The sequence below is a fragment of the Oncorhynchus tshawytscha genome, linkage group LG07 (assembly GCF_018296145.1).
Source record: "Oncorhynchus tshawytscha isolate Ot180627B linkage group LG07, Otsh_v2.0, whole genome shotgun sequence".
NCBI lineage: Eukaryota > Metazoa > Chordata > Actinopteri > Salmoniformes > Salmonidae > Oncorhynchus > Oncorhynchus tshawytscha.
In genome coordinates this window covers 41,206,319-41,232,285 of record NC_056435.1, presented here as the reverse complement: position 1 = coordinate 41,232,285, position 25,967 = coordinate 41,206,319, and the positions used below count along the sequence as shown (strand labels likewise).

Below are 25,967 nucleotides of genomic sequence, written 5' to 3'. Positions count from 1 at the left end.
GTATCATTCTCAGAACTTTTGGCCACAACTGTAGATCATAAACGGCGAGTAGCAGCAGCGTGCCAAGCAGTTGCCATACCAAGCGGTGATGCAACCAGTCGATGGTGCAGCTGTAGAACTTTTTGAGGATCTGAGGACCCATGCCCATGCCCTCTTCACGACTGTACTTGGTGTGTTTGGACCATAATAGTTTGTTAGTGATATGGACGCCAAGGACCTTGGAGCTCTCTACAATATGGAGTGATACTGGAGTGATACTGGAGTGATACTGGAGTGATACTGGAGTGATACTGGAGTGATACTGGAGTGATAGTGGTGGGTAAGGTGACTATCAGGATATACAGTGTATGATAAACAGAGTAGCAGCAGCGTGTATGTGCGTGTGTGTTGTCAGTGTAAAGGTGTGTGAGTGAGCAAATGATGGAGTGAGTGTTGGTGTGCATGAATGTGTAGGGCCCTATGAGTGTGTTTTTACACAAATCAACTGTACTAGTTGTTCAGGCTCTGGTCTTGTCCCGCCTTGATTACTGTCTAGTAATATGGTCAAGTGCAGCAAAGATGGATGCAGCTGGCTCAAAACAGAACAGCACATCTTGCCCTCAACTTCACACACAGAACTAACATTAAGAACATGCACGCCAGCTTTTCCTGGTTGAGGGTTGACGAGAGATGAACTGATTCCCTTCTAGTTTTTATGAGAACTATTACTGTGATGAACATTCCAGATTGTCTGCATAATCAGATAACATACAGCTCAGACACCCATACATAACCCACAAGACATACCACCAGGGGTCTCTTCACAGTCCCCATGTCCAAAACAAATTCACGGGAATGCACAGTATTTTTCTTTTAAACATACATTTTTATTAACGATCACATACAGAACATGCACCATACATACACAACTTATCTTTACTGTCTTTACTAAGGAGCGTAGTTAGTCACATGTTAAGGGTACATTTTGGCTGTATAGAGCAACTATTTCAAGAGTTTGAATAAGTATACAATTTTGATTAAGCCACTCAAAAACAACAGACAAACAAAAATCCCATGAATTACAGAATAAGACACATACGATATGTCAAACTCTGACCAGACACTTTTAAACCTATGCTGTCTGTTACAAGATTGAAGTAATTCTCTCTACGTCAGCAAGTTCCTCGCATAGACCTAAACACACATCTTTGGAGGGTGCATGTTCATTGTTCCAGCATTTTGTTACATTTCCTTGCTGCTGCTTAAAGATCTATCAATTTAAAATCAAATGTTATTTGTCACATACACATGATTAGCAGATGTTAATGCGAGTGTCGCGAAATACTTGTGCTTCTAGTTACGACTATGCATTAATATTTAACAAGTAATCGAACCTAACAATTTCACAACAACTACCTGATACACACAAGTGTAAAGGAATGAATATGTACATAAAAATATATGAGTGAGTGATGGCTGAACGGAATAGGCAAGATGCAGTAGATGGTATAGAGTACAGTATACTTGAAAATAAAAGAGAGCCACACACTCTAGGAGCTCAGATGCAAAAATGTAATTACCAAAAACGTTTCGACAGCCAAGCTGTCTTCATCAGGGTATAATCACAAACACTGCGGGATGACTCGTTTATGTAGTGTCAAAAGACACAGGTGTCTGTAATCGTGGCCAAGAGTGGCCTAATATCATTGGTTAATTAACAAATATTAAAATTTCATACAAAGAACAGTATACAAACAACAAATGGATAGCATACGATCATAGATTAATTTGACTACACAAGCTTACAAACAATTACAATGGCAAAGTCACAATAATCACAAGAATGGCTTCAGATCAAAGTCTACGTTGAGACCGAAGGGCGCAAGGGTCTTTAAATTAAAGATCCAGGCAGCCTCTCGTTTTAACAATAAATTATCAAGGTCACACAGAGTACAGTATATACATATGAGATGAGTAATGTAGGGTATGTAAACATTATATAAAGTGGCATTGTTTAAAGTGGCTAGTGATATATTTATTACATACATTTTTCATTAATAAAATGGCTAGAGATGAATCAGTATGTTGGCAGCAGCCACTCAATGTTAGTGATGGCTGTTTAACAGTCTGGCCTTGAGATAGAAGCTGTTTTTCAGGCTCTCGGTCCCTGCTTTGATGCACCTGTACTGACCTCACCTTCTGGATGATAGCGGGGTGAACAGGCAGTGGCTCGGTTGGTTGTTGTCCTTGATGATCTTTTTGGCCTTCCTGTGACATCGGGTGGTGTAGGTGTCCTGGAGGGCAGGTAGTTTGCCCCCAGTGATGCGTTGTGCAGACCTCACTACCCTCTGGAGAGCCTTACGGTTGTGGGCAGAGCAGTTGCCGTACCAGGCTGTGATACAGCCCGACAGGATGCTCTCGATTGTGCATCTGTAAAAGTTGCTGTGTTTTTTTGGGTGACATGCCAAATTTCTTCAAATCAAATCAAATTGATTTATATAGCCCTTCGTACATCAGCTGATATCTCAAAGTGCTGTACAGAAACCCAGCCTAAAACCCCAAACAGCAAGCAATGCAGGTGTAGAAGCACGGTGGCTAGGAAAAACTCCCTAGAAAGGCCAAAACCTAGGAAGAAACCTAGAGAGGAACCAGGCTATGTGGGGTGGCCAGTCCTCTTCTGGCTGTGCCGGGTGGAGATTATAACAGAACATGGCCAAGATGTTCAAATGTTCATAAATGACCAGCATGGTCCAATAATAATAAGGCAGAACAGTTGAAACTGGAGCAGCAGCACAGCCAGGTGGACTGGGGACAGCAAGGAGTCATCATGTCAGGTAGTCCTGAGACATGGTCCAAGGGCTCAGGTCCTCCGAGAGAGAAAGAAAGAGAGAATTAGAGAGCACACTTAAATTCACACAGCACACCAAATAGGACAGGAGAAGTACTCCAGAAATAACAAACTGACCCTAGCCCCCCGACACACAAACTACTGCAGCATAAATACTAGAGGCTGAGACAGGAGGGGTCAGGAGACACTTCAGCCTCCTGAGGTTGAAGAGGCGCTGCTGCGCCTTCTTCACCACGCTGTCTGTGTGGGTGGACCATTTCAGTGTGTCCAACTTAAAATTGTCCACCTTCTCCATTACTGTCCCATCGATGTGGATAGGGGGCTGCTCCCTCTGCTGTTTCCTGAAGTCCACGATCATCTCCTTTGTTTTGTTGAGTGTGAGGTTATTTTCCTGACACCACACTCCGAGGGCCCTCACCTCCTCCCTGTAGGCCGTCTCGTCATTGTTGGTAATCAAGCCTACCACTCGTGTCGTCTGCAAACTTGATGATTGAGTTGGAGGCATGCAAGGCCACGCAGTCATGGGTGAACAGGGAGTACAGGAGAGGGCTGAGAACGCACCCTTGTGGGGCCCCAGTGTTTAGGATCAGTGGGGTGGAGATGTTGTTACCTACCCTCATCACCTGGGGAGCGGCCCGTCAAGAAGTCCAGGACCCAGTTGCACAGGGCGGGGTCGAGACCCAGGGTTTCGAGCTTAATGACGAGTTTAAAGGGTACTATGGTGTTAAATGCTGAGCTGTAGTCTGAAGAGCATTCTTACATAGGTATTCCTCTTGTCCAGATGGGTTAGGGCAGTGTGCAGTGTGATTGTGTCGTCTGTGGACCTATTGGGGCGGTAAGCAAATTGCAGTGGGTCAGTTAGGGTGGAGGTGATATGGTCCTTGACTAGTCTCTCAAAGCACTTCATGTTGACTGAAGTGAGTGCTACGAGGCGATAGTCATTTAGCTCAGTTACCTTAGCTTTCTTGGTAACAGGAACAATGTTGGCCCTCTTGAAGCATGTGGGAACAGCAGACTGGGATAAGGGTTGATTGAATATGTCCGTAAGAGCCTGTGCTCTGAGGACGCGGCTGGGGATGCCGTCTGGGCCGGAAGCCTTGCGAGGGTTAACACGTTTAAATGTTTTACTCACGTTGGCTGCAGTGAAGGAGAGCTTGTAAGTTTTGGTAGCGGGCCGTGTCAGTGGCACTGTATTGTCCTCAAAGCGAGCAAAGAAGTTGTTTAGTTTGTCTGTGAGCAAGACATCGTGGTCCACAACGGGGCTGGTTTTCCTTTTGTAGTCCGTGATTGACTGTAGACCCTGCCACATACCTCCTGTATCTGAGCCATTGAATTGTGACCCTACTTTGTCTCTATACTGACGCGTAGCTTGTTTGATTGCCTTGCCGAGGGAATAGCTACACTCTTTGTATTCGGTCATGTTTCCGGTCACCTTTCCCTGATTTAAAAGCAGTGGTTCGCGCTTTCAGTTTTGCGAGGAATGCTGCCATCAATCCACGGTTTCTGGTTGGGGAATGTTTTAATAATAAACCACGCTGTGGTTACAACATCACGGATGCACTTGCTAATAAACTGGGGCAGCAGGGTAGCCTAGTGGTTAGAGCGTTGGACTAGCAGCCGCAAGTTCAAATCCCCGAGCTGACAAGGTACAACTCTGTCATTCTGCCCCTGAACAGGCAGAACAACCCACTGTTCCTAGGCCGTCATTGAAAATAAAAATTTGTTCTTAACTGACTTGCCTAGTTAAATAACGGTAAAATAAAAAACTTGCTCACCGAATCAGCGTATTCATCAATGTTATTGTCCGACGCTATACGGAACATATCCCAGTCCACGTTATCGAAGTAATCTTGAAGCATGGAATCCGATTGGTCGGACCAGCGTTGAACACATCTGAGCACAGGCGCTTCCTGTTTTAGCTTCTATCTATAGGCTGGGAGCAACAAAATGGAGTTGTGGTCAGATTTTCCGAAAGGAGGTTGGGGGAGGGCTTTTTATGCGTTGCGGAAGATAGAATAACAATGATCCAGGGTTTTGCCAGCCCGGGTCGCATAGTCGATATGCTGAGAATATTTAGGGAGCCTTGTTTTCAGATTAGCCTTGTTAAAATCCCCAGCTACAATAAATGCAGCCTCAGGATATGTGGTTTCCAGTTTACATAGTCAGATGAAGTCCTTTCAGGGCCATCGATGTGTCTGCTTGGGGGGGATATACACGACTGTGATTATGATCGAAGAGAATTCTCTTGGTAGATAATGCGGTCAGCATTTGATTGTGAGGAATTCTAGGTCAGGTGAACAAAAGGACTTGAGTTCCTGTATGTTGTAATGATCACACCACGTCTCGTTAATCATAAGGCATACGCCCCCACCCTTCTTCTTACCGTCGGCGCAATGCGTGAAGAAGCCAGGTGGCTGTACCGACTCTGACGTATCCCGAGTGAGCCATGTTTCCATGAAAGAGCGTTACAATCTCTGTCTCTCTGGAAGACAAACCTTGCTCAGATTTCGTCTACCTTGTTGTGAAGAGACTGGACATTGGCGAGTAGTATGCTCGGGAGTGGTGCGCGATGTGCCCGTCTTCGGAGCCTGACCAGAAGACCACTCCTTTTGCCCCTTCTTCGGCATCGTTGTTTTGTGTTGCCGGCTGGGATCTGATCTATTGTCCTGGGTGGTGGACCAAACAAAGGATCCGCTTCGGTAAAGTCGTATTCCTGCTCGTAATGTTGGTGAGTTGACGTTGCTCTTATATCCAATAGTTCCTCCCGACTGTATGTAATAAAACCTAAGATTTCCTGGGGAAACAATGTAAGAAATAACACAAAAAAACGAAATACTGCATAGTTTCCTAGGAACGCAAAGCGAGATGGCCATCTCTGTCAGCACCAGAAGTAAGTGGAGAGGATTGGAGTGTATCCACAGGAACAATACCTAGGAGATGACCTGGGTCTGGTTGAATAATAATACCTGTGATGTCCTGAATAACATGGAGAATTTCAGACCAAAAAGACTGGATTTTCCGACATTGACAAAATATGTGATAAAGTACCTATTTGTCCACACTCCCTCATACACATAGGTAATATTCATATTTTCATTTTATTAAGTTTATCAGGGATCATACAAAAACAATGTAGTACTTTGAATTGAAACTCCTTTGTTCGGTTACATGTAGTGGCTTTATATAGTGTTTTGGCAATGTACAGTATTATACAGAGCTATGATTGCATGGAACTCCCATCTCCAATTACTCAAGCAAACAGCACAATTACATAAAACAAATGGATAAAACAACGGCTCATGGCAAAGTAGGGACTGTGAAATTACACACACACACACACAGGCCCACTCTATCACACTATAACACTCACAATCTACACACACTATTCTTTAGTTGTATTTGGTATATATATCGTTGTATTTAAAGTGTGTGTGTGTGAACTTGTCTAAGTGTTTTGTAACTTTTTGTGTCATCTGTTTTTGTGTGGACCCCAGGAAGAAGCTGATACTTCTGCAAAATAGGGAGCCGAATAAACCAATAATGTCATCATGGCAGTGTGAGCAGAGTGTGTTTGAGAGAGCGTGAAAGAATGCATTGGCAGCACTGAAGTGACTCAGGAGGTGTCCAGTGGGGAAGCTTAGCCAGACACGAACTGTTGAAGCATGTTGCGCAGCCCTCTGCTAGTTTAAAGTTTCGCTATTTTAGTATCATGTTCCCAATTGTTTACTTTTGGGTAGGAGCAAGGGCTCTATTTGGAACGGAACATGCAGTTAAAATCAGAAGTTTGTCATTAAAACTCGTTTTTCAACCACTCCACACATTTCTTGTTAAAAGACTATAGTTTTGGCAAGTCGTTTAGGACATCTACTTTGTGCATGACACAAGTCATTTTTCCAACAATTGTTTACAGAGAAATTATTTCACTTATAATTCAGTGTATCACAATTCTAGTGGGTCAGAAGTTTACATACACTAACTTGACTGTGCCTTTTTAAACAGCTTGGAATATTCCAGAAAATTATGTCATGGCTTTAGAAGCTTCTGATAGGCTAATTGACATCATTTGAGTCAATTGGAGGTGTACCTGTGGATGCATTTCAAGGCCTACCTTCAAACTCCGTGCCTCTTTGCTTGACATAATGGGAAAATCAAAAGAAATCAGCCAAGACCTCAAAAAAATTGTAGACCTCCACAAGTCTGGTTCATCCTTGGGAGCAATTTCCAAACACCTGAAGGTACCGTGTTCATCTGTACAAACAATAGTATGCAAGTATAAACACCATGGGACTACGCAGCCTTCATACCGCTCAGGAAGGAGACGTGTTCTGTCTCCTAGAGATGAACGTACTTTGGTGCGAAAAGTGCAAATCAATCACAGAACAACAGCAAAGGACCTTGTGAAGATGCTGGAGGAAACAGGTACAAAAGTATCTATATCCACAGTAAAACGAGTCCTATATCGACATAACCTGAAAGGCCGCTCAGCAAGGAAGAAGCCACTGCTCAAAAACCGGCATTAAAATGCCAGACTACAGTTTGCAACTGCACATGGGGACAAAGATCGTAGTTTTTTGAGAAATGTCCTCTGGTCTGATGAAACAAAAATAGAACTGTTTGGCCATAATGACCATCGTTATGTTTGGAGGATAAAGGAGGAGGCTTGCAAGCCGAAGAGCAACATCTCAAGACATCAGCCAGGAAGTTAAAGCCTGGTCGCAAATGGGTCTTCCAATTGGACAATGACCCCAAGCATACTTCCAAAGTTGTGGCAAAATGGCTTAAGGACAACAAAGTCAAGATATTGGAGTGGCTTGCACAATGTCCTGACCTCAATCCTATAGACAATTTGTGGGCAGAACTGAAAAAGCATGTGCGAGCAAGGAGGCCTAGAAACCTGACAGTTACACCAGCTCTGAAAGGAGGAATGGGCCAATATTCACCCAACTTATTGTGGGAGGGTTGTGGAAGGCTACCTGAAAAGTTTGACCCAAGTTAAACATTTTGTAGGCAATGCTACCAAATACAGTCCATTAGTATGTAAACTTCTAACCCACTGGGAATGTGATGAAAGAAATAAAAGCTGAAATAAATCATTCTCCCTACTATTATTCTGACATTTCACATTCTTAAAATAAAGTGGTGATCCTAACTGACCTAAGATAGGGAATTTTTACAAAGATTTAATGTCAGGAATTGTGATAAACTGAGTAATGTATTTGGCTAAGGTGTATGTAATTTTCCGACTTCAACTGTATGTCCTTGAGTGTTGGCATGCATTAGCGTTAAGCTAAGCAAAGAATTGTCATAAGCCTGTCACATAAAGGTTTGCTAGCTAATATGCTAAGCCTTAACCCGCTAGAGCACATCGAGGCATGCTAACATGAAGCTCCGCTAGATCACAGATGTGCAGGAAAGATTAGCATGCTAAGCTAAACGAATGCTAAGCTAAACTTTGGTGTGGACACAGAGGCACTTGTCTCCCTCTGGCAAGCATTCCTACCCGAGCCGATTGAGTTTTGAAATGTAATCACCCCATTCGTCAGGGTGTATAAATACACTGTGTGTGTTGGATGGGTATGTTCAGTGAGGTGAGGGTTGTCTTACAAGTACTTTTAGAGTTATGGGATGTACTAGAGTTGCAGGAAAGAACCTGTTTGAGCACCGGGCTTGTCAGTGTTTTGTTTTGGTGTTAGTAGTAGTGGTGGACAAAAGTTTTTTTTTTTTTCTTGGTCAAGTCATGTTTCTGATGTAGTGTATTTGCAGAAGTAAACGTGGTATAGCATTAGGGCATGTAGTGTTAATAGCAGCAGTAGTGGTTTTAGTTTGCTCCTAAGTTGAGTGTTGGTTCACTGTGTGTAGTTTGAGGCTTTGCTGTCACGCTGTAGTAGACCGCTCTTGGAGTCAAAAGTGTGTGTGAGTGTGATCCAGCCAGTGGGCACAAAGCGAGCAGTGTGTGCACCTCAGGCACTGAAATGTACGCGGCTGACAACAGGCGGCCTCAGTCCTTCTCAATAGGAGCTGCCCTTCTTATTGTACCTCACACACAATGCGCTTTTTTTTTTCTCCCCCCCCCTCTTCTCTCTCGCGCTCTCTCTATGCCCATATATGGGCTGTGTGTCTGATGAAAGGATGAGAAGTCTGCTTTGATTGGTTGGTGCCTCTGGCATGGCTTCTTATTGTGCATCTGGATGAGACGATAGAAACACACTATCAGGCCACGGTTGCACTTTTATTGACATTGACTCAACTTTGATTTCCCTGAAAGGAACTGTCCCAGAAGGTAGAATAACACCAGATCAAGAGTAGTTTTAACACTACTGAAAGGCGAACTCTGGGGGAACTCTTTCCTAATTGAGAGACAGGTGGGTGGGAGGTGGAGGAAGGAATGGTGTGGAGGTGGGTGAGGTTGAGGGTGTTTCCTTCGAAAGGCTGCTCACATGACCACCACACAACAACAGGACCACATGACTCCCACATGACTTCCCCAATGGTAACCGTGGTTATGCTCCTCGGCCCAAGGCTTGGGCCTGGTGTGGGTTTATCTGATGCTCTTCCACCCTACCCCTCCCTTCTCCCCAAACCTCTCCCCACCCATCCTCCACTGCCTCCCTATGCATGGTGTTATTCAATCTAAACCACATTGAGGAAAAGACAGTAACTTGCACTTGAGATTCCTTTTTAGTTTCAAACTGTAAATATGTTGTTTTTGTCTTATCCTGAAGTCAACATTAATATGATTGAATAGGGCCCTTGTCTACTCTAAAGATGCCTTAAGACATGTTCTTATGTTGAAAGACTGGCTACTTTGCTAGTCATTCACTAAATTAATAAGATCGTTCATCCTAGTGGCATGTTTTTATTAAAGTCACTTGTTTATGTTTACATGATGTGAACACCATAGAAGGTACTAAACACATCTAATAGATGTCTGGTGTGTGTGTGTGTGTGTTTGACTGGTGATCCAGTTGTCCTCTCGTCCCCACTGTTTTAAAGCCCTGGGGTAGCTTCTTGTTAACAGACAGTGAATATATGGCATTGTCTGTGTCTGGTATGGAAACATTTAGAGTGATGCTATTCATTAGATGGTCAGACATCATATGACTGACAGCATAAGCAGACTGATGTACTGTACAGATATTTACTGTATGTTCGAGCTGTTCTGACTTAGAGCTGTTGAGAGACTGGTACATATCTGGAGGGATATGGTAGTGGATTATGTCCTTGTTGATTACACTAATTGATCCATTAGCAATGAATGTGATTGATAGTCTAGTTTTCCTCTGTAGATGATTAGAAGGACATGGTGATTTTGGGTTGGTGGGGTTGATGACCACTGAGACATGAGGCCTTACACTGGATGGACCTGTGTGACCTTGTAACAGTATTCTAACACCACATTTTTTTTCTCTTTTCCTTCAGCTTCCTCTCTCTCTCGGGCTGGACTGTGGTGCATCTGCGTCTGCACGCCCCCCCCTCCCCCCTCGCCCTCCAGCCATGGCCTCGCGAGTAGGGCTGCGTCTGCAGGTAAACATATGTTGGACTAATTGATTGATTGGTTAACAGACATGTTCAGTATTACTGTAAACAGTAGACGTATTGACTGACGTGTTGCCTGACTGACGTGTTGCCTGACTGACGTGTTGCCTGACTGACGTGTTGCCTGACTGACGTGTTGCCTGACTGACGTGTTGCCTGACTGACGTGTTGCCTGACTGACGTGTTGCCTGACTGACGTGTTGCCTGACTGACGTGTTGCCTGACTGACGTGTTGCCTGACTGACGTGTTGCCTGACTGACGTGTTGCCTGACTGACGTGTTGCCTGACTGACGTGTTGCCTGACTGCCTGACTGACGTGTTGCCTGACTGACGTGTTGCCTGACTGACGTGTTGCCTGACTGGCGTGTTGCCTGACTGGCGTGTTGCCTGACTGGCGTGTTGCCTGACTGGCGTGTTGCCTGACTGGCGTGTTGCCTGACTGGCGTGTTGCCTGACTGACTGACTGGCGTGTTGCCTGACTGACTGACTGGCGTGTTGCCTGACTGACGTACTGACTGGCGTGTTGACTGACTGACGTACTGACTGGCGTGTTGCCTGACTGACTGGTTGCCTGACTGACTGACGTGTTGCCTGACTGACTGACTGGCGTGTTGCCTGACTGACTGACTGGCGTGTTGCCTGACTGACTGACTGGCGTGTTGCCTGACTGACTGGCGACTGGCGTGTTGCCTGACTGGCGTGTTGCCTGACTGACTGACTGGCGTGTTGCCTGACTGACGTGTTGCCTGACTGACGTACTGACTGGCGTGTTGCCTGACTGACGTACTGACTGGCGTGTTGCCTGACTGGCGTGTTGCTGACTGACTGCGTGTTGCCTGACTGGCGTACTGACTGTTGCGTGTTGCCGTGTTGACTGACGTACTGACTGACGTGTGTTGCCTGCCTGACTGACGTGACTGGCGTGTTGCCTGACTGGCGTACTGACTGGCGTGTTGCCTGACTGACTGGCGTGTTGACTGACTGACTGGCGTGTTGCCTGACTGACTGGCGTGTTGCCTGACTGACTGGCGTGTTGCCTGACTGACTGGCGTGTTGCCTGACTGACTGGCGTGTTGCCTGACTGGCGTGTTGCCTGACTGACTGGCGTGTTGCCTGACTGACTGGCGTGTTGCCTGACTGACTGGCGTGTTGCCTGACTGACTGGCGTGTTGCCTGACTGACTGGCGTGTTGCCTGACTGACTGGCGTGTTGCCTGACTGACTGGGCGTGTTGCCTGACTGACTGGCGTGTTGCCTGACTGACTGACTGGCGTGTTGCCTGACTGACTGACTGGCGTGTTGCCTGACTGACTGGCGTGTTGCCTGACTGACTGACTGGCGTGTTGCCTGACTGACTGACTGGCGTGTTGCCTGACTGACTGACTGGCGTGTTGCCTGACTGACTGACGTGTTGCCTGACGTGTTGTTGCCTGACTGACTGACTGGCGTGTTGCCTGACTGACTGACTGACTGGCGTGTTGCCTGACTGACTGACTGGCGTGTTGCCTGTTGACTGACTGGCGTGTTGCCTGACTGACTGGCGTGTTGCCTGACTGACTGACTGGCGTGTTGCCTGACTGACTGGCGTGTTGCCTGACTGACTGGCGTGTTGCCTGACTGACTGGCGTGTTGCCTGACTGACTGGCGTGTTGCCTGACTGACTGGCGTGTTGCCTGACTGACTGGCGTGTTGCCTGACTGGCGTGTTGCCTGACTGACTGGCGTGTTGCCTGACTGACTGACTGGCGTGTTGCCTGACTGACTGGCGTGTTGCCTGACTGACTGGCGTGTTGCCTGACTGACTGGCGTGTTGCCTGACTGACTGACTGGCGTGTTGCCTGACTGACTGGCGTGTTGCCTGACTGACTGACTGGCGTGTTGCCTGACTGACTGGCGTGTTGCCTGACTGACTGACTGACTGGCGTGTTGCCTGACTGACTGACTGACTGGCGTGTTGCCTGACTGACTGACTGGCGTGTTGCCTGTGTTGCCTGACTGACTGGCGTGTTGCCTGACTGACTGGCGTGTTGCCTGACTGACTGGCGTGTTGCCTGACTGACTGGCGTGTTGCCTGACTGACTGGCGTGTTGCCTGACTGACTGGCGTGTTGCCTGACTGACTGGCGTGTTGCCTGACTGACTGGCGTGTTGCCTGACTGACTGGCGTGTTGCCTGACTGACTGGCGTGTTGCCTGACTGGGCGTGTTGACTGACTGACTGGCGTGTTGCCTGACTGACTGGCGTGTTGCCTGACTGACTGGCGTGTTGCCTGACTGTTGCCTGACTGACTGGCGTGTTGCCTGACTGACTGACTGGCGTGTTGCCTGACTGACTGACTGGCGTGTTGCCTGACTGACTGACTGGCGTGTTGCCTGACTGACTGACTGGCGTGTTGCCTGACTGACTGACTGGCGTGTTGCCTGACTGACTGACTGGCGTGTTGCCTGACTGACTGACTGGCGTGTTGCCTGACTGACTGACTGGCGTGTTGCCTGACTGACTGACTGGCGTGTTGCCTGACTGACTGACTGGCGTGTTGCCTGACTGACTGACTGGCGTGTTGCCTGACTGACTGACTGGCGTGTTGCCTGACTGACTGACTGGCGTGTTGCCTGACTGACTGACTGGCGTGTTGCCTGACTGACTGACTGGCGTGTTGCCTGACTGACTGACTGGCGTGTTGCCTGACTGACTGGCGTGTTGCCTGACTGACTGGCGTGTTGCCTGACTGGCGTGTTGCCTGACTGTACTGACTGACGTGTTGACTGACTGTGCCTGACTGACTGACTGGCGTGTTGCCTGACTGACTGGCGTGTTGCCTGACTGACTGGCGTGTTGCCTGACTGACTGACTGGCGTGTTGCCTGACTGACTGGCGTGTTGCCTGACTGACTGGCGTGTTGCCTGACTGACTGGCGTGTTGCCTGACTGACTGGCGTGTTGACTGACTGACTGGCGTGTTGACTGACTGACTGACTGGCGTGTTGACTGACTGACTGACTGGCGTGTTGACTGACTGACTGACTGGCGTGTTGCCTGACTGACTGACTGGCGTGTTGCCTGACTGACTGGCGTGTTGCCTGACTGACTGGCGTGTTGCCTGACTGACTGGCGTGTTGCCTGACTGACTGGCGTGTTGCCTGACTGACTGACTGACTGGCGTGTTGCCTGACTGACTGGCGTGTTGCCTGACTGACTGGCGTGTTGCCTGACTGACTGGCGTGTTGCCTGACTGACTGGCGTGTTGCCTGACTGCGTGTTGCCTGACTGACTGACTGGCGTGTTGCCTGACTGACTGACTGGCGTGTTGCCTGACTGACTGGCGTGTTGACTGACTGACTGGCGTGTTGCCTGACTGACTGGCGTGTTGCCTGACTGACTGGCGTGTTGCCTGACTGACTGGCGTGTTGCCTGACTGACTGACTGGCGTGTTGCCTGACTGACTGACTGGCGTGTTGCCTGACTGACTGACTGGCGTGTTGCCTGACTGACTGGCGTGTTGCCTGACTGGCGTGTTGCCTGACTGACTGGCGTGTTGCCTGACTGACTGACTGGCGTGTTGCCTGACTGACTGACTGGCGTGTTGCCTGACTGACTGACTGGCGTGTTGCCTGACTGACTGACTGGCGTGTTGCCTGACTGACTGACTGGCGTGTTGCCTGACTGACTGACTGGCGTGTTGCCTGACTGACTGACTGGCGTGTTGCCTGACTGACTGACTGGCGTGTTGCCTGACTGACTGACTGGCGTGTTGCCTGACTGACTGACTGGCGTGTTGCCTGACTGACTGACTGGCGTGTTGCCTGACTGACTGACTGGCGTGTTGCCTGACTGACTGACTGGCGTGTTGCCTGACTGACTGACTGGCGTGTTGCCTGACTGACTGGCGTGACTGACTGGCGTGTTGCCTGACTGACTGACTGGCGTGTTGCCTGACTGACTGGCGTGTTGCCTGACTGACTGGCGTGTTGCCTGACTGACTGGGACGTGTTGCCTGACTGACTGGCGTGTTGCCTGACTGACTGACGACTGACTGGCGTGTTGCCTGACTGACGTGTTGCCTGACTGACTGGCGTGTTGCTGACTGACTGGCGTGTTGCCTGACTGACTGACTGGCGTGTTGCCTGACGTTGACTGACTGACTGGCGTGTTGCCTGACTGGCGTGTTGACTGACTGACTGGCGTGTTGACTGGACTGGCGTGTTGCCTGACTGACTGACGTGTTGCCTGACTGACTGGCGTGTTGCCTGACTGACTGACGTGTTGACTGACTGACGGCGTGTTGCCTGACTGACTGGCGTGTTGACTGACTGACTGGCGTGTTGACTGACTGACTGGCGTGTTGACGACTGACGGCGTGTTGACTGACTGACTGGCGTGTTGACTGGACGGCGTGTTGCTGACTGACTGGCGTGTTGACTGACTGACTGACGGCGTGTTGCCTGACTGACTGGCGTGTTGCCTGACGACTGGCGTGTTGCCTGACTGACTGGCGTGTTGCCTGACTGACTGGCGTGTTGCCTGACTGACTGACTGGCGTGTTGCCTGACTGACTGGCGTGTTGCCTGACTGACTGGGCGTGTTGCCTGACTGACTGACGTGTTGCCTGACTGACTGACGGGCGTGTTGCCTGACTGACTGACGGGCGTGTTGCCTGACTGACTGACGGGCGTGTTGCCTGACTGACTGACGGGCGTGTTGCCTGACTGACTGACGGGCGTGTTGCCTGACTGACTGACGGGCGTGTTGCCTGACTGACTGACGGGCGTGTTGCCTGACTGACTGACGGGCGTGTTGCCTGACTGACTGACGGGCGTGTTGCCTGACTGACTGACGGGCGTGTTGCCTGACTGACGGGCGTGTTGCCTGACTGACTGACGGGGGCGTGTTGCCTGACTGACTGACGGGCGTGTTGCCTGACTGACTGACGGGCGTGTTGCCTGACTGACTGGGGGGCGTGTTGCCTGACTGACTGACGGGCGTGTTGCCTGACTGACTGACGGGGGCGTGTTGCCTGACTGACTGACGGGGACGTGTTGCCTGACTGACTGACGGGCGTGTTGCCTGACTGACGGACGTGTTGCCTGACTGACTGACGTGACGGACGTGCGTTTGCCTGACTGACTGGCAGGACGGACGTGTTGCCTGACTGACTGACTGTTGCCTGACTGGACGGGCGTTGCCTGACTGACTGACGGGCGTGTTGCCTGACGACTGACGGGCGTGTTGCCTGACTGACTGACTGTTGCCTGACGGACGTGTTGCCTGACTGACTGACTGACGGACGTGTTGCCTGACTGACTGACTGACTGGACGGGCGTGTTGCCTGACTGACTGGCGTGTTGCCTGACTGACTGGCGGGCGTGTTGCCTGACTGACTGACGGGCGTGTTGCCTGACTGACTGACTGGCGGTTGCCTGACTGACTGACGGGCGTGTTGCCTGACTGACTGACGGACGTGTTGCCTGACTGACTGACTGACGGGCGTGTTGCCTGACTGACTGGCGGGTGTTGCGGACTGACTGACGGGCGTGTTGACTGACTGACTGACTGTTGCCTGACGGACGTGTTGCCTGACTGACTGACTGACGGACGTGTTGCCTGACTGACTGACTGACTGGGGCGTGTTGCCTGACTGACTGACTGACGGACGTGTTGCCTGACTGACTGACGGGACGTGTTGCCTGACTGACTGACTGACGGACGTGTTGCCTGACTGACTGACGGGCGGACGTGTTGCCTGACTGACTGACGGACGTGTTGCCTGACTGACTGACTGGCGGGCGTGTTGCCTGACTGACTGCCTGTTGACTGACTGGCGGGCGGACGTGTTGCCTGACTGACTGACTGGCGGGCGGACGTGTTGCCTGACTGACTGGCTGGCGGACGTGTTGCCTGACTGACTGGACGGACGTGTTGCCTGACTGACTGGCGGGCGGACGTGTTGCCTGACTGACTGACGGACGTGTTGCCTGACGGACGTGTTGCCTGACTGACTGGCGGGCGGACGTGTTGCCTGACTGACTGACTGGCGGGCGGACGGGTTGCCTGACTGACTGACGGACGTGTTGCCTGACTGACTGACGGACGTGTTGCCTGACTGACTGGCGGGCGGACGTGTTGCCTGACTGACTGACCTGACGGACGTGTTGCCTGACTGACTGACTGACGGACGTGTTGCCTGACTGACTGACTGACGGACGTGTTGCCTGACTGACTGGCAGGCGGACGTGTTGCCTGACTGACTGACGGGGCGTGTTGCCTGACTGACTGGCGGGCGGACGTGTTGCCTGACTGACTGACTGGCGGGCGGACGGGTTGCCTGACTGACTGACGGACGTGTTGCCTGACTGACTGACTGACGGACGTGTTGCCTGACTGACTGGCGGGCGGACGTGTTGCCTGACTGACTGACGGACGTGTTGCCTGACTGACTGACTGACGGACGTGTTGCCTGACTGACTGACTGACGGACGTGTTGCCTGACTGACTGACTGACGGACGTGTTGCCTGACTGACTGACGGACGTGTTGCCTGACTGACTGACGGGACGTGTTGCCTGACTGACTGACTGGCGGACGTGTTGACTGACTGACTGGCGGGCGGACGTGTTGACTGACTGACTGGCGGGCGGACGTGTTGCCTGACTGACTGGCGGGCGGACGTGTTGCCTGACTGACTGACGGACGTGTTGACTGAGTGACTGACTGACGGACGTGTTGCCTGACTGACTGGCGGGCGGACGTGTTGCCTGACTGACTGACGGACGTGTTGCCTGACTGACTGACTGACGGACGTGTTGCCTGACTGACTGACTGACGGACGTGTTGCCTGACTGACTGACGGACGTGTTGCCTGACTGACTGACTGACGGACGTGTTGCCTGACTGACTGACGGACGTGTTGCCTGACTGACTGACTGACGGACGTGTTGCCTGACTGACTGACTGACGGACGTGTTGCCTGACTGACTGACTGGCGGGCGGACGTGTTGCCTGACTGACTGACGGACGTGTTGCCTGACTGACTGACGGACGTGTTGCCTGACTGACTGACTGGCGGGCGGACGTGTTGCCTGACTGACTGACTGGCGGGCGGACGTGTTGCCTGACTGACTGGCGGGCGGACGTGTTGCCTGACTGACTGGCGGGCGGACGTGTTGACTGACTGGCGGACTGACGTGTTGCCTGACTGACTGACTTACGTTTTGCCTGACTGACTGACTTACGTTTTGCCTGACTGACGTGTTGCCTGACTGACTGACTGACGTTTTGCCTGACTGACGTTTTGCCTGACTGACGTGTTGCCTGACTGACTGACGTGTTGCCTGACTGACTGACGTTTTGCCTGACTGCTTGACGGACGCGTTGCCTGACTGCTTGACGGACGCGCGCTGACGGACATATTGACGTACTGATTGGTGTGTTGCCTGACTGATGTACCAACTCGCATGTTGACTAACTGACTGGCTGATGTTGACAGACGTGTTGACTGACTGGCGGACGTGTTGACTGACGTGTACCGACTGACTGACGTACCAACTCGCGTGCTGACTGAATGACTGGCTGATGTGTTGACTGATGGATGGATGTGTTGACGGACAGATGGACTGATTCATGCACTGACTGACTGATGTATGTATTGTCAGCTAATGCGAGACCAGCTGCAGCAGGAGGAGCAGCGGGAGCGGTATCAGCAGCAGAATGCGGCGCTGCAGTACATTCAACAGCAGAGTATGTCTGTCCCTGCTCCCAGCCCCGCCATCAACGCTCCACAACACTACCAGAGCATGCAGGTTCCTGTTGAGGTGCTCAAGGTAAGACATAGAGTAGATGTGTTTTGTCCTCTGGGATCGTGCACATTCAATCAACACTCACATCAGAGGGAGGAGGGAGGCAGGGTCAAGGGGAGGGAAGGAAGGGTATGGGCGGAAAAACTTAAGGAAGGTTTAGTTTGCGCTGTGCTGCTGCTGCAGATCAAACTCCCACCCACATCCCCAATACCCACCCACATCTCAAACACCAACCCACCCAAATACAGCTCTCCTGGCCCCGGCCTGGTCTACTGTAGTGGTCCTAACCTACTGACTAGCTTGAGATACAGGCACATAACTCTGACTTTCACCTACATCGTGCAATGATGTCAATAGGAGATTTGGGAAAACATTTTGGGTACATGTGCCAATCTTAAATTAGGATTCACGTTTAAATTCATTGAAGTGCACTGTGCCAAGAGGGGAGATGGGATAGAGAAGGGAAAATGGAAGATGGGGGATATGTGAAAAAGGGAATTATTTTTATTTATTTTACCTTTATTTAACTAGGCAAGTCAGTTAAGGACCCATTCTTATTTTCAATTACGTGAAAATAACTACCTTGTGTTAACTACCTTGTTCAGGGGCAGATCGACAGATTTGTACCTTGTCAGCTGGGGATTTGAACTTGCAACCTTTCGGTTACTAGTCCAACGCTCTAACCACTAGGCTACCCTGCCGCCACAAAGGGGAATGGGGATTTGTGAAAAAGAAAATGCACACGAGTTCATAGAGAATGGGGAGATTTAGGGGATAGAAAAATGGAGAGCGAAAGAGGGGAGAGGTTCAGGCAGGGATTTAGGAGTAGGGGTAATCCACTCACGTGTTGCTGAGGGTCAGCCAGCCAGCCAGCCTCACTGAGCACCTCCTGGGAGGAGTGGAGGTGGTCAGGACTGGATCAGTGCTGCTAGCTGGACTGTACTGGAGAGAGGTCGATTCAGCAAAGAAGGAGAGAAGAAAAGAGAGGGAAATAGAGGGAGAAAGAGAAAAATGCGGTGGAACAGCAACAAGGTAGGGTGCTGGAGAATCAGTCTTCATCATGGTGTGTGTGGAGAGATGACAGACAGGAGAGGAAGATACTGTATGTCAGAGGCAAGGAGATAAAGGTTTGCTGACATTTTGCCTGATTCCACAGATACCTGTGAATGTTCTTATCTGTCTGAGTGTGTGGAGTGTACATACGGGTCTGTCTCTCTGTCATTGTCTCTCTGTCACTGTCTCTCTGTTTCTGTCTGTGTAGTGGGTTCATACTGTATAAGTGTGTGTGTAAATGTAAGGAGAGGCAAAGGTGGGTGTTTAAAACTATGCATCAGTGTTGAAATGAATTTCTTCCAAGTAGTGAGCAATGCTCCACTCTATATCTCCACCTCTGTACTGTTGACAAGTGTTGGTTGAAGACAGTCTACTTGTCATTCCTTTCAGTTAGTGCATGTGGAGTTAATGTGTTCTGACAGAGTGAGAAATTTGGTATGTCAATAGTTGCGGTTACTGTTTAGTCCATGTGGGCCCATGGCAACGTGTCACTGACACTCTTTAAGCTGACAGTTGTTCAACTGTCAAAAAACACACCCACACTTACTCATGGACACACACACACACACACACACACACACACACACACACAAATAGGCACGCACTAATCGTTCAGTACCGTAGCTTATTAACGTCCGTAAATAGGCCTACTTCAACTGACCAAAATATCAGAGGCCCATTTTGATATAATCTAGAGGGGTGTACTACAAAGCAGGATCAATGACTTATCCAGCTAACTTTGATAAGCAACCAGAAATAGCTATTGATTTTCTGGTTAATTAAGAAAGCTAAACTATGTTTTTGGTTTTTCAGTCAATTAGGCCATGCCAATTTTAGGCTTATCTTTCCAAAAAATTGAAAGTGTAGTATACCCCTGTGGTGTGTTATACAATCTGACGTGTGTGTGTGTGTGTGTGTGTGTGTGTGTGTGTGTGTGTGTGTGGGGGGGGGTCGTCATCTCTTAGAGTAGTAGGAGCGTAAGGAATTGCTGATCTCTGCTCTTTGATGTGAAAGAATGAGGCCAAGCCATAACAGTCCCCCCCCTTGCCCTATTCTCTACACTACCCCTACACCCCTGGTCAGGCCTGGGGACTTACTATAGGCTTTACTATGGGCTCTACTGTAGGATTACAGGAACAGTGTTGTGGTTCCATGAACAACATAGGCCTACTGTTGTGGGTCATACCCAATGGACAACCAGCACGCAATGTTGAATGAAGCTGTTGACATGTTTAAAAGAGAGAATTCACGAATGTATGCCTAAAATGATGAGCAGTTTGATGTGAACTGCGTGATTAACCCTTGGTGTGCTGTGTTACCTGTGTGTGTTCAGGTCCAGACTCACTTGGAGAACCCAACAGACTACCACATCCGCCAGTCCCAGAGACAACAGGTGAAGGAGTACCTCTCCACCACCTACGCCACCAAGCAGGTACCTCGCTGTCTGTGCCTGTCTTTCTGTCTGTCTGCCTCTTTCCCTTCCTCCCTCTTTCTTCAACACACACACACACACACACACACACACACACACACACACACACACACACACACACACACTTACTTTCTCTCTCTCGTCCTCTCTGTGCAGACGGTGCATGCAGTAACAGGTGTGGTGCAACCCTCCCCTCCCCTCCCCACCACTCCCCCGGCTCCGTACGGAGCAGCTCATCACAGGAAACAGCGCCCCCAATAGCCCCATGGCCATGCTCAACATCGGCTCCAGCCACGAGAACGAGGTACACGAGGTACTTATTCACACACATATACAATTCATACGTGCGCACAGATGCAGTTCATTCTACCGCAGTCCTGGACTATACCTACCTACTGGTCGTCACTAGTTACCATAGCTGCAAAGTCATAAAGCCTGCCTATTTCTACAATTGTTCTTCTTAAAATGTGATTCTAACCTTAACCATCAAATGAACCACACCACTATCCTTATGCCTAATCCTAGCCTTACATTAAGACCCCCAAACATGTTAGATTACATTCATTTCTATGATATAGCCAATTTTAACATTGTGGTTGTGGTAACTAGTGGAAACACTAACAGATGGCGCTAACCTTACTGCTGTCCTAAACCCACTCAGCAAAAATGATATTAATTCTGTTTTAGGGTCTCCGTTGTGTACCTCTCCTCCATGTTCTCAGTTTTCAGTACATACTTCGTGTCCCACTTCTCATCAATTTGATGGATCGTTGCAGTGATCTATGACCGAATGTTCATAGATGTCCAACAAGTCTGATTCTAGATATGCCATTAGGGTATTGAAGCCAACATCTTTTACCATTGACGATGGCTGCAAATCAACTGCAATAATTTCTGTAATCAGTGATTTTCTCACTCTCTCTTATCGCACTGTTGTCAGCAACAGGTGCACATGTACTGCCAGTGTAGCTCAAAACCACCTTGCATAAGATATTGGTTTAATTTGTATTTTAACCTTGATGATAATGATAATGATCGTGCCTGTTAGTGGTAGTTTTGTGTTAACTAGATCATTTTTTGTCAAATGTGATGTAAAAAAAAAAATATGTAGGTCAGGGATTTTTTCCTAAACGTTAACGATCTCGATGTCATTTCAACGTTCACACACCTATTGTGGGTTGGAATGGGTGGACGGGTGTAATACCAGTCGTGGATTTTTATTAGATTTTTTGACCATATCCCAAACCTTAACCCTTACCTTAACTCTTCATAATGAGTGCCTAAACTCAACCCTTAACTTTGACATTTGACGTTTGGAGAAAATGAACGAAACAGAGGAACAAAAACACTTCAAAATTTGATGTTTGGAGAACGTGGATGAATGTCTAATTCTGCAATGAGACTGAGTTTGTTGCATACATACACAGTGATCTTCAACGATTCTGGAGAGCTACTGAATTGGAGACCGTTGGCATAAAAACAGTGAAAAGGTGGGCCGAACAGGTCCCCATTAACATCGACGGGGCTGTAGTGGAGCGGGTCGAGAGTTTCAAGGTCCTTGGTGTCCACATCACCAACGAAATATCATGGTCCAAACATACCAAGACAGTCGTGAAGAGGGCACGACAAAACCTATTCCCCCTCAGGAGACTGAAAAGATTTGGCATGGTTCCCCAGATCCTCAAAAGGTTCTACAGCTGCACCATCGAGAGCATCCTGACCGGTTGAATCACCACCTGGTATGGCAACTGCTTGGCATCTGACCGTAAGGAGCTACAGAGGGTAGTACCCCAGTACATCAGTACATTACTGGGGCCAAGCTTCCTGACATCCAGGACCTATATAATATGTGGTGTCAGAGGAAAGCCCATACAATTGGCAGAGACTCCAGTCACCCAAGTCATAGACTGTTTTCTCTGCTACCGCACGGCAAGCGGTACCGGAGGCTCCTCAACAGCGTCTACCCCCAAACCATTAGACTGCTGAACAATTCATAAAAATTGCCGCCGGACAATTTACATTGAACACCCCCCCCCGTACACTGCTGCTACTCGCTGTTTGTTTGTCACCTATGCATAATCAAATCAAATCAAATGTATTTATATAGCCCTTCGTACATCAGCTGATATCTCAAAGTGCTGTACAGAAACCCAGCCTAAAACCCCAAACAGCAAGCAATGCAGGTGTAGAAGCACGGTGGCTAGGAAAAACTCCCTAGAAAGTCACTTCGCCCCCACCTACGTGTACAGTCACTTTGCTCCCACCTACGTGTACAGATTACCCCAACTAGGCTGTACCCCTGCACACTGACTCGGTACCGGTGCCCCCTGTATATAGCCTCATTATTCTTATTGTGTTACTTTTTACTTCAGTCTACTTGGTAAATATTTTCTTCTTCTTGAACTGTATTGTTGGTTAAGGGCTTGTAAGTCAGCATATGTAAAGTCTACACTTGTATTCGGCGCATGTGGCAAATAAAGTTTGATTTTACACACAAAAAGACTTGCACACAATTACATTGCGGATATACTCTTGCACACTCAACACAAACGCATGTTTGAAAACGCTCTTGTACCAAAGGTCATGTCTAGACTAACAGAAAAACCTGTCTCAGCTGTGATAATCTGAGAATGTGTTGTACTGTAATTCACTGTGTTTGAGGACCTTTGACCTGATGTCAACCAGACATGTCATAAAGCACATTCCCTTGGTCCATAAATCCTACAAATGTGTGGGATTTGACATATATAACCCTGCAATATCTCCTATTCAACTTTGATTACTAGCCTGTATATAGATATGGTTTAGAGATTACGTTATGTTCTTCAGTTTATGGAGACATCATAACTTTATTGCACCTTGTTATTAGGGAGCTGGGTCTGAGCCAATGTCACCTCTAAAATCTCTGCTTTTTGTGTGTGTGTGAGAGTGCATGTTTATGAAGACTGGCTATTGATCTCGGTGGCATCCACAGACTCATGGCCAGCTCTATAAAGGTGTCACCCAAAGGTCGCTGTGTTAGCTAACTTGCTCTGATTGTCATTGCACTTTAAATGCTCCATTATGGCCTTGGTAAAGTAATTAGAGTTTAACGAATGACAGGGGATAGCAGACACTACAAGGCCCTTTGAACCCCACAGACTTTGGTACACACACACGCATGCAGTTTAACTTCACCAGCATCTTCTACAGACCTGAGCAGACCACCAACTGCAGAGTTCAGAAGTGCATCCCACAACTTCAAGAGACAAACAACAGAACCTTTAGTTAACCTTAACCTCCGATCAGTTAGCAGAACAGTTAACCAACACTGCTGAGCCGAAAGGCTCTAGTCCTCTGTGACGATGTGGATTTATGCACACGGTCTAATCTGCCATTAGGCCCTATATTAAAATAGCGTGGTATTTCTCTTATGCATTTTGCTATTTCCTTCTAGAAAAATGATACTGCACATGACTATATTATTGTTCAGCTCCTTTGTAAGCAGTAAGCTACTGTTTATAGTTCATTCCCAGTTCGGGAGGGACATTTTTGTATGGAAAGTTATTTTCGTGTAACTGGTTGGACACAAATTGCGGTTATTTTCCTGTCTCTAACTTTCCAGAGTGAAACGTTGTTTCTGTGCACAGAATCATCGTAACACTCACGAGTTAGAGAGACTGTTTCATTCTGTTAATGCATTCCTTTGTTCATACTTCCCACGTTGTGTCGGAGCTCCTTGTGTCCTGTCAGTGGCAGGAGCGTGCACTCCTTTGTGCACCACTATATGTTACTGGGTTGCCGCCATTCGCCAGTTCCATTCATGTAAGAATTACTGTTTAACAGGGTGTACATGAATGTGGTCACATCTGTTTTAGACGGGATGTATGTAATGGGGTCATTATGAGGAAGCCAGTTAGATTTGTGTACCAGTTATGTGATAACTTGTCATTGGACATGGATATGTCTCAGGGAGGGGCTTAGAGGATAGAAGTGCCTGTTTTGGTATTTCTGGGTAGTTTGGGTTTGGTGACAGTGGGGAGGCTGCTTGAGCCTGGTTACCCCCAACCTGTAATGGCTATGGAAGCTACAGCGTAAGCCTGTTCTAGGCTTAGTGCAGTTTATTTTGTTTGACAAGTAAGTCTATTGTCTATCTTGTAAATATTAATCGCCGGCTATCAGTGTTGGACACTAAAAATAAATATGGACACCTTTGCAACAGAACCTTCTGCCGCCTCCTGAATATCTGCCCTTGAGACCGCATCTCTAAGTTACCTATTTCACATCCTGTTAGAGAGAAACATAGCCCATTACGTACTGTATGTTGCAGTCCAACCAAGGTGTAATATTGTAGGTTGAAGGATAAGCTTATTGTGTTCAATGAAAGTTCAATAAAAAGTTAATGACAAGTGTTTTGTACCAGTCATCATATTGCCACTTTATTTGGATAGTCTGTAGTGCATCTTCAGATGGACTATCTACTAACCTTATCCTAACCCTAAACTTAACCCTTATTCTTAACCTAACCTTAGCAAGTAGTTGCTTATCCACAGATAGTTTGTTGATAGTATGACCATCTGAAGAGCATCTACAGATGGAAAGTCGGGACTATCCAAATGAAGTGTGACCGTCGTCATGATAAATTTTAACCAAAGATTATGGATATACTGACAAGATACAGGTCTCTCTGCCCTAAACAATGGGAGTTGTGGTCCACAAAGTGGCACGGGGGGCTGTCTAGCTTCCTCCTATCCTTTCTTAGGGTTGGTGGATACATCTCATTATTGTAATCCTTTTTTGAATATTCAATGAAGGTTGTTGACGGCAGCTTTGAGAAAAAATACTTCATATTGGCGTTGTCTCGAGATGGCGGTTGCCTGTATTCAATGGAGAGAGATGGTATGCTACTTGCCTCATGCCATGAATATGCATAGCCATCTCCAGACAACTCCAATATTACGTGTTTTTTCTCAAAGTTGCCGGGATGACACGTCCTACTTGTATCAGTATGCTCGTAACAACTTAAGCATTACGAAACTTCTATTAGATAAAAATGTCTGAATGAACCTCACGTAGCAAATAAGCCATTAATTACTTTGTTGACCAAATTCGACACTCTCATTGACCCCCATACAAAAACTCCTTGCATGGTGGGTGAAACAATAAAAAAAACGCCACCTACTGGACGGAATCGGATTTTCAGCCGAGTTGATCCTCTCACTTCCTATTCCTGTCTGTTCTAACACATTTATCAGAGAGCTGTTTCACACTTCAGTGTTAATGCATTCCATATTATATAGGAAACTCACTTTATCCACCACCAATGTGTAGCACCTACAGTATCTGTAAGA

General features: G+C 48.2%; 1 protein-coding gene across 1 annotated transcript in view; it reads left to right on the top strand.

Moving 5' to 3' along the window:
* The first annotated feature begins 296 nt into the window (after positions 1 to 296).
* tfeb (transcription factor EB) overlaps positions 297 to 25,967 on the top strand; it is a 68,854-nt gene continuing 43,183 nt past the window's right edge. The window contains 6 exon segments of the mRNA XM_042324415.1: positions 297 to 315; positions 10,247 to 10,351; positions 18,009 to 18,176; positions 20,539 to 20,637; positions 20,794 to 20,834; positions 20,836 to 20,941. Coding sequence (XP_042180349.1) covers positions 10,322 to 10,351; positions 18,009 to 18,176; positions 20,539 to 20,637; positions 20,794 to 20,834; positions 20,836 to 20,941 — 444 coding nt within the window. The 5' untranslated portion in view covers positions 297 to 315; positions 10,247 to 10,321.